This window comes from Neltuma alba, unplaced genomic scaffold, assembly GCF_004799145.2.
Source record: "Neltuma alba isolate B1F8T4 unplaced genomic scaffold, ASM479914v2 tig00005966_pilon, whole genome shotgun sequence".
Classification (NCBI taxonomy): domain Eukaryota; kingdom Viridiplantae; phylum Streptophyta; class Magnoliopsida; order Fabales; family Fabaceae; genus Neltuma; species Neltuma alba.
In genome coordinates, this window is record NW_021634298.1 from 37,358 (window position 1) to 49,971 (window position 12,614).

Consider the following 12,614-nt stretch of genomic DNA (forward strand, 5'->3'; position numbering starts at 1 on the left):
ACATGCAGAGTTGAAAAAGGCAATAGGAAGATTGTAACTATCATTACATAAGTTGCAATTATCAGTATAAATGTTGTCATTATTATTACTGGGGTAGCAAAAATGGATTCAAAAAACGTGATTTGGGCTTGAAAGACTTCAGATGCAAATGGCAACAGCGATGTGGTAACTATCATTACAGAGGTTGCAATTCTCAATCCGAAAGTTGTTAATCCTATTACTTGTGTAGTGAACCTGGGTCCAAGTAGATGTAATTTGGGGCACAAATAATCAACTTGTGATTATCATCACGGAAATCACATGGCATGTTGTAAATACCATAACTTTTTTACTCAAATTATCCCAAAAAGGATTGCAATTAGGCCAACAACTGGCAGCCACTTAGTACCTCCAACCATAAGTCAAATATTAAGACTTCAAATTAGCACTGCTTTTACAAGAACTATATGCCTAATCTACATAATGTCTCCTCCTATCACAGATGCCGTCTTTTGGTCAGTATGGTGGCTTGGGTTGATGAAAGCAAGCTTAATGCTTCATTACTTCTTGAATTAAGCTCATGATTCATTAGCCACCACATGAGGTTTCGTCGGAATTCAGCCACTTGTTCATCCGTATAGTGAAGTATCTCACCGGGCTTTCATTTACTCAACCATATTAATACATGAACGCCGCAGTCTCGCCTGCACATGAAAACATCCCAACGATGTAAAAGAATGAAAATAACACATTGGGCTGCTTTGAGACGTAATAATATCAACAACATAAACTACTCACAGATTGTTTTGTTGCGGAACAGGAGCCCAAATGATATCACTCATTTTCTTCTTCCTAGTGGCATTAGGCTTAACTATCTCAATAATATCATAAAATCTATTCCTCTGCACAATATCATTACGCAATTGTAAATAAAAGGTAAATGAAATGTCAATCATAGAAGATGAGTTGCATTATCCTTACACATTCAGTGACCACGGTCGTCATGTCATCAATAATTACACCCTTCTTCTTGCTCTTCTTCTTACCCTCTAAATTTGGCTTCATTGAGTCCAGCACATAGAAATTCATTATGCTAGGCTCAAGCACAACACAGAACCAGTGAGTGCCAACAAGTGTGGGTCCAAAGATCAAATCACATTCTCCTATATTGTAGCTTACATTTTCAGGTAAAAATTGTTTCTTCCGTTTTGTAGCATCCCACAGCTTTGGGTTAGCTGCCATTATTGCCTAAAACATGAACATTTTAGTCATTTATCAATATCAATCGACAAAAAAAAATATCTCAGCAAGCTTACCATAAAGTCAGCATAAAAAATGTGCCGCTTCACCTGCCCTTCGTTCTCCATATCAGCCATTAGAGTCTTGCACACAGTTGACATCAGCTGCACGCAAAGAGATGATTGTTTTGATGAACCCAAAACACAGCATCTACTAAACAATTAAATGACCTCATCACAAATATTCTACTTACCCGGTTACCTATTTTCTCAATTCCACCAAGTGTCCTTAGCTGATCCCGAGTGATATCTTCATCAGAGATTTTCACCAAAGGCCTAAAAATATGTTGTCAACATCATTATGCATGTAATCAATTAGCACAAAACTGTAATGAATATGATTACGTGGGAAGTGGATATGTACATACATGTCACCCTCCTTACTTGAACACATACGGGAAACTATGTCATAAAACCGGTTCTTGTCATCTATGGGCCTCTTTCACCTCTTAATTGGCTTTGTCAAAATCCATGGAGAATTGATAGCGGATTTCATCTCCCTTTGCGACCTTTGGAGTTGACATCCCTTGTCCATGGGGGAAAAGGGCAGGGGAGACTCCATAATTTCTTTGTCTGCACCTTTTGCTGCAACACTGATGTCATCACCTCTATCTGAGCCAGTTGCATCATCGTCTCCCTGATCATCTCCCTTGTGGAACTCATCTCTATCATCACCTTCATGATCAGACTCATGTCCATCATGATCATGGGGGTCCTCATCGCCAAATGCATCATCATCTCCCTTATCATCATCTGGGACGTCAATAGGGTCCTCATCATCTGTGGTCACATTATTTTCCCTATCCTTATCTGCACCTTATCCAGCTCATCTTCATTGCACTTATAAGCCTCCTAGTGCTTAATTCAATCTGAGCCATCAATCGTCCGTGCAACTTCTATAACTCCTGCAGCAAACAATTTAAAATGAGTAAACACTTTTTTCATGAGATTATTTGCGAATGAGAATGAAAATTAGTAATGAAAGCACATACCGGGTGTAAATGACCCACACTTCTGCGTTTTCCTTCATCCTTCCCACTTCTATCCATACTTCCCTTGCCCTTATACAGTAAACCCCTCTTGCTTTCCCTCTCCTTCTTTTCCAGCTTCCTTATCTTCTCATCAGTCCAGAATTGAATGGCATTTAGGGACCCTCTCTCAACAGTTTTGGATAGTGGGAAGTGCTCAGCAAAATATAACTACAAGAGTAAATCATTAACTTGCCAATTCCACAAATAAAGAAAACAATAACTTAGAAGCATAAGTCAGAAATACATACCAACAGGAGGTAGATGCATCCTCCCACATTGCAGCTTCCTTCATCTTCATCTTCGTCTTTCTTTGCTTTTGTGTACACTTTCACATAATCTCCCATCTCTTTCCACAAGTGCTTCACAATGTACGTGGCCCAATCAAATTGGTGAAATCCCTTCATGGTACAGCACATGACTCTTATTAGCTTGTCACTCACAGTTGTTTGTGAAGTAGGAGTTAAAAAACTCCCAAGTGTGTACAGCATAAACAAGAACTCAAACTCATCTTTCTTCTGCCCAGATTTAATGTCATTGAGTATCTTCGTATAAGGGACTTTACCAAATTCCTCCTTCAACCTCTGGTATGTCTCATCATCATCACATACGTCCATTTTTACCTTCTCCCCTGTGTGGGGTACACCCAACAAGTTTGCAACATCATTTGCTTCTATTTCCTTTATTATCCCTCTTATTAGAAATTGATGGGTAGGCGGATCATATGCTCGGAGAACACATACTATGAGGTCACGAGGGAGTCTCTCACATCCAATGTCAAGTAAATGGCCAAAGCCTAAATTTTGTACCCTCACTTTCAAATCTTCATCATCTTTTATGAAGTCCACTAATGACTTAAATTGCCGAACCGAGCAACGAGTGCTAAAAGCCACTTTTTTCTTCCTCTTCTTCTTCATCCCTTCCTTTCTTGATTGCTTCACCCTATCACTGTATTTCTTCTGCTCCTCTGGTGTCAACTGCTTCCATGCCTTTGATGCCTTTTTCACTTGTTCAGACATATTCTTAAACTTCTCCCCACCCTTAAGAAATTCTCGTCTAAACAACATGTAGCCATTCTTCACTTCTTCACTTGGCCCTCCTTCTACAACAAGCATAAATAACTAAATCTGGTCAGTTGAACAGCTCAACTTTCTTTGCATTTCAAAAAAGTTGTCATTACCATTTCCAGTGTAGTCATTCACATTATAGGTGTTGTTATTTAGCCACAAAATGAACCTCGACTATTTACTACTCAGATAACTAAATTTGCTGATCACGTAATGAATGTTATTGCTTCTTTCTCACTTCACAGAACAGAGCAGAAAATAGAGACTAATGACATAATACACTTTAACAACAAACTAAAAACAATCTAATCTTACCAAACCTATATAACTCAACCACTCAATTCCTATTACAATGCATATTACCGTTTGTCACAGTCACAGTTACTTCGCCAACCTCCTCCATGACAGCAATGCGATTGATGCTTCTCAGCACTTCAGCGACCTCTACCTCTTCAATCCTCAAACCAGCAGATTAATCTCTACCTCTTCAATCCTCAGACCAACAGATTAAAAAATAAATGAATATGCATCAAAAGTGATTCTTTCTCGATGAAATGTTACAAAATTTGCATCTTCAAGTAACTTATATTATGGAAATTACTACTACACAGTGCCACAGATGACCAAGTAAATAATAGCAATACATAAGAAGGCCACAAAGGTTATTCTCACTTGGTACATACTGAAATGAATATGCATGTTCATCCCCAGGTAAATTGCACCGCTAAATGACTGAGGTTATGCCCATTAGGTAGCTATATCTTCAAAACAGAGTTCTACCCACGAAGAGTCACCCCTTTCAATTTATTTTACAATGTTAAATTTGCATAACCAATATGGGGATATAGTTGAACTCATTTTAGTCCCATACACAATGCTAAAAATGTGCAATGTCCATTACACGAATAGACCAAACAAGGGGGCGGAAACAGGAAGCATCCACTGGCTCATGTGCGACAGTGGTCTCAATTTATGGGCTTCTAAAAGTAGTGTAGCAATCATAAACACACACGTATATTATGCCTTCCAACATTACAGCAACACAGCAATCAGACAACAACAATCAGAGAGATATCTCGTCAAACATGGACCGAGTTATATGAATCAGAGCAAGCAAACAACTTCTGTAATTCCGTCACACACAAAAGCACCGACTTTTAATCTAATCTACCTTTACATTCCATTTTAAGCCTTTACCATTGCTTCCCCCACTTTACAACCAACATTCATCGTTTTCCCCAAATCAAAACACTCCAATCAGACAAGCACAAGACGGAGAGATTTAGGTGGCTTACCGAGGTCGGAACGAATATCGACTTCTTCCTCAACCGGTGACGACCTTACAGGTGCTCTCCCTCAGAATCTCTCTCTCTAGCCACCCCCTCTCCCTTCTGAAGATTGAAGCTTGTCACTGGTTTATTGCTTCTCACTGCGACCCACGGAAAAGACGAAGAAGCTGGACGCTATTCACATTCCTCGTTCACAGTTCCTCAACCATGGTAATGTGAGACTTGCGACAACCATATGCAGTTTCGCCGAGTGCAATGTGAGAGTTCGGAGAACCCTATGGTCTATGCAGTTTCACTGAGTGGAGAACCGCCAACCAAACTCCAGTTCCGTTGCACAATATCCTGCCCTTTGACTTCCGAAAAAATTGAGGGCATTTCAATCTTTTTGGCGAATTATCCAAATTCCATATTGATACCCCATGCCCATTTTGTCATTTCAGTAATTTACATGCCCATTTTGTCATTTTAGAATTCAACAGTCATTTTCTTGTCATTTTCCCAATAATAATAACTAATTTCACAAAGAATAATTAGATTATTTCACAAAAATATTAATTCTAGAATATTCTCTAAAAACTTCAATGAAATTAAGTCATTGCAAGAAATCATTTCGAAATTATCATATTTGGTAGATCTTAAAATGTCTTTCTCCCTTAATTATTTAAAATATTTTTTTCAATTAGAGATGAAGATAATAAAACTTACATTATAAAGTTATAAATTTTAATTATTCAGAAAAAATTAAAATATTTTACGATCCATTCTTAACAATATGAAAAAGTATAGAGTATTAAAAGGAGATTTTGAAAATAATTAACAAAATTGAAGAATGATCATATAATCTATATATTCTATAAACCTTATAGCGGTCTAGTGATTAGTTCACGTAAAAAGGTGGAAACAGGCCTGGTCTTACTCTTAACAGGCGAGGCTTGTTTTGTAACCTATAGGCCTGCACCTGACCTGTGGCCTGTTACAGGCTTATCCTTAAGCTTGAGCCTAGTTTGTATAAAGGTCTGACATGACTTGAAACCTGTTAAAAAGCCTGTATTTTAAAAAAAATTCAGATTACAATGATATTTTTTAGAAAAAAGGCGAAAATTAAAAGAAGCGTGCATAATAATTAATTTTTTAGTCTTGTCTTTTATTTAACTTTTAGCATCATAAGTACTATTTTAATCTTAATTACAATTTACAAGGATATTATTGAAAACTAGTTTTAGTTGTATGTTGAAATTTGGGACAAGACTATGTTTAAGTACAAAAAAAAAAGACAAATAAATAAAGAGAAAAAACTATTAATTTTACATTGAATAAAGAGAGTATCATAATTTAATTAACATAATACATAAGTTAATTAATACATCATTCTTGGAACATAATTTTTCTTTCCTATTTTATTTATATTTTTAAGATTTAAAGATCATATTATTTCTTGATATTTTATTTTAAATTATATTTTTATCTTCACTTGTTAACTAAACTTCAAAATCTAAGGAAGAACTAAGCTATTAACTATAAATTAAAATTAAAAAATAAATTAAAAGAGCACATTAACAATACCATTAACTAATTTTTTTATATATTATAATTATAAATTTCTAACAGCCCAGGTTAGCCTAATAGGCTTAATAGGTCTTTTAGAGAGTCTAAGCCTGGCCTATTAAGTTAAACAGGCCTGAGCTAGGCTAGACCAAATAAAGGTTAGGCCATAAGCCCCTAACAGGCCACCCAGCCTGTTTCCACCTGTAAATTCACGTAGAGATTTTAGATGATAGTTGTTTTTTTTTTAACATCTTATTGGTTGTTAATTGTTAATGTCAGTGTCTTTTTTCAGTGTTGATGCTTGCATTTGCATTGTTAGTTTTATCTTCATCATTTACTATCTTTCTGTTTCCCAATGTTTTGAGAGAGTAGGGTCTTTCTTGAATTGGTGATTCTGTACCACTAGGTTTGGATTGCAATAAAAGTTGGGAAGAGAGAAAATAGAGAGGAGAAAAAATATTAGGGAGAACCCTAAAAAAATATCTTTAAAATTTAAAATTTCAAATCAATTTTTTACCATACTTTAATAGCAATTGACTGTATTTGAAAAGCAAATAACAACTTATTTTTGTAATCATTTCTAATTTGGAATTTTGAAATTTTAAAGGTATTTTTTCAAAAAAATTTCAAAATATTATGAACCCTCTTATTTGAATGGATGAGAGAAAATATAAATAAAAAAATAAGTAAATATCTGAATAACTAAAAGCATTAAAGGTCATTCAAACCAGTGTCCTCATTCATCAAATTTCAACGAAAGCACATTTATTTTGGTCTAAAGTATCCCAACACTATAAAAGCTTTAATAAGCTTATTATTCCAAGTTGTTATGACAAATTGCTATACAAATAGGTAAAAAAAGAAAAAGAAATGGGAACGTGATAATGCAACTAACAAATAAACAAAATCCTCAATTGAACCAAAATGAGAGCACCATATGATCTGAAGCAAGAGCAAGTCGGAATATATGAAAATTATAGTGATCCAAATGAGAGTGCCTTGTCAAGATCGGTAATAAGATCAGCAACATCCTCAATCCCCACAGAAATACGTACAAGATCTTTAGTTAAACCCACGCGAATACGCTCTTCTTCAGGAATGACAGCATGTGAAGTATACCAAGGCAAGCATATCGATGAACTAACACTCCCTGACAATACCAACAAAATTCACAAGAGTTTAAGCATTATATTTTGTAACATCAAGCTTATCCTCTAAATGTAGATCTAACAATTCTTATTATAAGACCAATTCCTCCTTATTATTAGAAGACCAATTCTTATCATTATATCAATTCCTCACGATCGCTATGTTTGGATGGAGGGAGAAGTGAAAGGAAAGTGGGAGGGAGGGAATAATGGGAAGAAAAAATTTCTAAAATAATAATAATAATAAAATTTACTATTTTGGGGATTTTTTTAAGTATTCTTTCCTCCCTAATTTTTAATATAATACCCTCAGTCTAAACACATTAATTTCTTTAAATGTCCTTTACTTAAATTTTGAATTAATTTCTTCATAATTGTAAGGTTGTTAATATGGTCTACCAGGATGATTTTAGTTATTGATAGAATAACCTTGGAGAAAGGAATACAAGAAATTATGATAGAGAACTATACAATATCAAATTTTGACATGCTAACTCTTAAATTTTCCATTTGCAACTGAAGTCTCTATCATTCCCTGCTATCTTACCATTTGGGTTAACTATGATAGAGAAGTCTCAAAGGGAAATAATATGTATAAATGATAACAATTTACATGAAAATGTATACTACAAAAAAAAAAAAAAAGACTTACCAAAACTAACAGTCATACTAAAGTATTTGGTACTTTCAACAATGTGCTTTGAGAGCGATAGTGAGCCTGTCGTGAAGCTAAGCACAGATCCTGGCCCGCTCGCCTATGAAATAGTAACTCAATTAATGACTAAAATTATTTCAAGCATATATAATAAAAAAAATTAATATACTACCTCCGGTCCTTAATATAAGATCTCGTTTGACTTTTATTTTAATCCTAAATATAAGACCCCAATCCACTTTGTCTCTCATATTTATATATTTTTTTCCAAGTTAGTCTTTCTAATAGTGATAGTTTTAACCAATATACTTGATTAGCAAGGATATTTTAGGAAAGACAATATCTATTTATTACAAATAACTAACTTAATTTATTTCCTTAATTTCATCAAATTAGTCAACTAGTTCTTATAATTAGGACCGAAAGTAGTATAATTTTAGCAGGCAAATTATACCTGAGAGTGGTGCAAGTCATATCCAGGATGACTAGGAAAACCAGGATACATTATTTTCGTAACTCCAGGATGGGAGGCAAGAAACTCAGCATCCATTTGTGCATTTTTCTGCAAAATTTAATACGTTGAAACCTTAAATTGGAAGCTTAGCTATGCATAGAGATACTATGAAATTTTGACGAAGCACCGTTATTTAATACATTATTCAAAATTCATTACTCCATACGACACTGTATAATTTTAGAAAAATCCAACAGGAATATTATAGAGAAACATATTAGTTCAGAATATTAACTAGTGTCTCCAGAAGTGTTATTTATTTGTAAATATGTGTGTGTACTCTTATAAGTGGCTATATGTAAACAAGCCATTTTAATCATCAAATGAATTGTGCAAAAGGTGAATATATTGGAACGAAAAGAATCATATTGTTCGTATATATAGACTTGAAACAACGAATAACTTTAATTAGAATGTTTTGCGAGGTACATACCTGTTTCTCCTTAACTCGTAGAACCATTGTTTTAATTCCTTCTAAACAGAGCCAGGAGTCAGATGGGGAGAAGGCAGCGCCCGTTGTATTTTTAAAAGACTCCAAGTGTTTTGCCAACCTTTATAGGATGATCAAATGAAAAAAGAAATATGAGGGAAGCACATAGATTTACATTATTTATCAAATACTGATTGAAAAAATTATCATTAAATTGAAATTTAAGTCGAAAATTCGTTGTATATATAATGATCAGGTTGAAAAAGGCTCAAAAATAAATCGGTATCTTCAACATCTCAAGTGTTTGAAACACAAAGACTAATTAGAGCTACTACCCTTCATCTCTTGTAGCGAGGCTCCTTGCCAGGACACTACTATTCCGGCAACAAATTTGGTATTTGAATGCATAACAATATCTGGAAAAAGGAAAATAGGAACATCATTTAACAGAAATTTATTTATTGTTTAATTTGTATTACATGTAGGGTGTAAACAAATTCCAAGGGTGCCAAGCGCAGTTGAAATAGTTTAATTTCCTTGAAAATTCCTTCAATTATTCACACACAAAAAAAGTGAAAAGAGAACATTAATAATAGCATTGAGAAGCATGCATGCATGTTATTAAATTATTAAATCCATTTATATTTTATTGTCTTTCGTAGGGATGATTTAATATAATGTACCTGCTCCCAGGTCTAATGGCTGACTTAAGGGGTGTTTGGGTAAGATTAAAATTATGGTTTCAGAAGTGCTTTCATAGTGTACAAGGTAAATATGTGGAGGAGTATGCCTTGATTTGCGGAAAAGTGCTTCTAAATAGTGCTTATTAGGCTTCCTAAACACTCCCTTAACACAGGAGACAATGCACTATTGTCCACCAATACAAAGCACCATGTGCATGATCAATCTCTGATATTCTCTGCACATAAATCAAGAAAAAAATCGAAGAAAATTAATTTTCTTACATTTAAAAGAATTCCATACTCCAAGTTACATGCCATACATAAAATTATGTGAGGTTGCGTCCACATAAGAACATAGATAAGAATTATATGAGCATGGCCTTTTACTTCTTTCTTATGAAATCAAGTTGTACGGCTGAAGTAGAAAATGACTTACTCGAATATCACATATTTTGAGCTGAGGATTGCTGGGACTTTCTAGCCAGATCAATTTAGTGTTAATTCCCATAGCAGCTTCCACATTCTCTAGATTACTTGTATCTACTTTTCTGTGCGTTTAAACATTATAACCTCATCATCATCATCTTCTAGGAATCAATCCAACAATATAATTTTCTGTTTGCACAATTCAGTACAATCCAAAGGTGGGGGGAAAAAGGAAGGCATCCCAAAATCTGAAATATCAAACTCACGTCACTTTAACTCCTTCTTTTCTTGCAGTCAGTTCGTTCAAGAATTTATATGATCCACCATAGATATCCTCCACAGCAATGATTTCATCACCTGTATTGAAATTATCTATAACAGTAAATAACAATAAAAAGCAAGCATTCAGCAGAAAGTATGTTGACGCAAGTTGTCCTGTGATTTTTTTTTTAATGGAAACAAAATTTTATGGATTTCAATATATGTATTAGGAATATTAAAAAACTAAATAAATAGGATGAGGAAATGCACCAGGATTCACCAGTTCACAAACAGCAGTCAAAGCAGTCATTCCGCTGGTGAAGCAGAAGGCTTTATCTGCGTTGTCAAGCTGTGCTAATAACCTGAACGCACAAGTTAAGCCAAGTCATCAAAGAGGATCTAAAGAAGAAAGAACTGTCTATAGACAAAACCAAGAATAGTTCTATTCACTTTTCCAAAGTATCTCGGGTAGGATTTGCACTTCTAGAATAGCCATATTCACCAAATTCTGTAGCAGATTTCTTCAAGAAAAACATATAGAACACAATTAGAATATGCAAAGAATATCATGGAACCAATATGCTTAAGATCTGAGCATAAGCATGGATCAAATTTTCACCATTTTGAAAGTAGCAGTTTGGTAAATTGGTGTCGAGGTTGCTTTATAAGGATCAAAGTCATTGTGGTAATTCACCAACGTTGTAGACATGCTAGGTTCGCGTGTCGGCAACTTTTCTGCAAAAAGAAGCTAAAACTATTAACATTTAAATCAAAAATCATATGTCTGTGTGTGTATAGATAGATAGATAGCTATTCTCACGCACACACAATATAAACACAAGAAACACATCACAAACCATTGGCCAAAAGCACGTTAGTAGTGCTCTTTCCAATACTGTCGGCCTCCGCTTGGATCAAATAGTTTACTATGAACCCCTTTGCATGGATGGGTCGTTTCGACTTCAAATTTTTAAATCCCAAGCTCTCCCATTTATTTGCAGCACTTCTACTCTAGAACACAATGAAGAGAAACGCAAGCATTATATTGCAGATGCTTTTGACAGTTCAAGTTTATCGCTCTTTAAGCATATACAAGTGTTTGAAATAATGATCGTTACGTTGTTACTTTATTGCGGGGATTAATGGCGACTGGAGCCACGAAAGGGCTGACGAGAAAAGTTGAGGCCAATGCCATGAATAATAAAGATCAGATCAAGAAGGAGAGATCGCTAGGTTTTGGTTATGATCTTCGAGGCTGTGGAGATGAAATGTGGTATGAATAAGAGCCATGCATGCACGTATATATATGCTCATAATCACATTTGAACTTTTTTGAATGAAAGGTGAAGTTGACATTATTGAAAAGGAAAGATGACCAGAGGGATACAGAATGATTCTATGTCGCTTTCAAGGGGCTGCTTCCGTTTTGGGATATTCTCTTTTTTATATTGGTGAAAGCAGCCCACGTTTTGATTGGACTATACGCTCTTAGCTTCACGTACATTATTGGAAAAGAAAGTCATATACTCACATTTTCACATGTGATGTTTTTTTTTTTTTTTAAACCCGTGTCCTAGGATAGCCCTTATGTCACAAGGACTTAAACAAGCCCATACATGATCGGAACCATTACGATTGATGTCTCCAGCCTTTACAATGCTGCATTATCTAGTCTGGAACTTAAGATCCATAGTTAAGTTGCAACAATTCCTACTAGTCGATCCAACCTATCGAGCTGTCATATACAATGTTTTAAGGATCAGATTAGGCATCAAACCGATAAGATAAGTGACTTTGATTTACGATTATAGTTCAACTAGGTTGGATTCTAATGTTATATTGTGAAAACAATAATACTTTCTTTGGCATTAATTTTTTGTTTGGGAATTCCTCCTTATCCTACATCAAAGATATTGATTTCTATTATCTTCAATGTGGGTTTGGCAGAGTAAGGCAGAGGAGGTCCGTAAGTTTGAACTGGACTCTGCCAAAATGACTAATGTATTCTTTAGGGCGCATTGAACATCACAAATCTGGGTAATTTATACTCCTTCAATCCTATAGATATGATATGAATACCTAAATTACACATATTAAAAATTTAATTAGAGATAATAAATGTATACAAATTATATTTTATTTTCAAAAACATCTTTATTTATGGAGGAAGAGGGTAAGAGAAAATAAGTAAAAAAAGAAGTAATAATTAATACAATGATATAACATGTAATTAATGGGGGCAAAAATGAAAAGAAAAATTTAGTTAAGATTTTGGATATTTCTTGAATGTA

At 34.6% G+C, this 12,614-nt stretch overlaps 1 protein-coding gene and 1 pseudogene across 1 annotated transcript; both read right to left on the reverse strand.

Annotated features, from left to right (window-relative positions):
- Nucleotides 1-927: 927 nt before the first annotated feature.
- LOC114749153 (uncharacterized) lies at nt 928-3,775 on the reverse strand. Its single transcript, XM_028937645.1, has 7 exons — nt 3,736-3,775; nt 2,557-3,407; nt 2,290-2,476; nt 1,724-2,087; nt 1,472-1,553; nt 1,296-1,382; nt 928-1,227 (listed from the first exon to the last, which is right to left on the reverse strand). The coding sequence occupies exons 1-7, from the start codon at nt 3,773-3,775 to the stop codon at nt 928-930; spliced, it is 1,911 nt and encodes a 636-aa protein (XP_028793478.1).
- A 3,405-nt stretch (nt 3,776-7,180) lies between these two features.
- Nucleotides 7,181-11,518, reverse strand: LOC114749160 (cystathionine beta-lyase, chloroplastic-like; annotated as a pseudogene).
- Nucleotides 11,519-12,614: the final 1,096 nt, after the last annotated feature.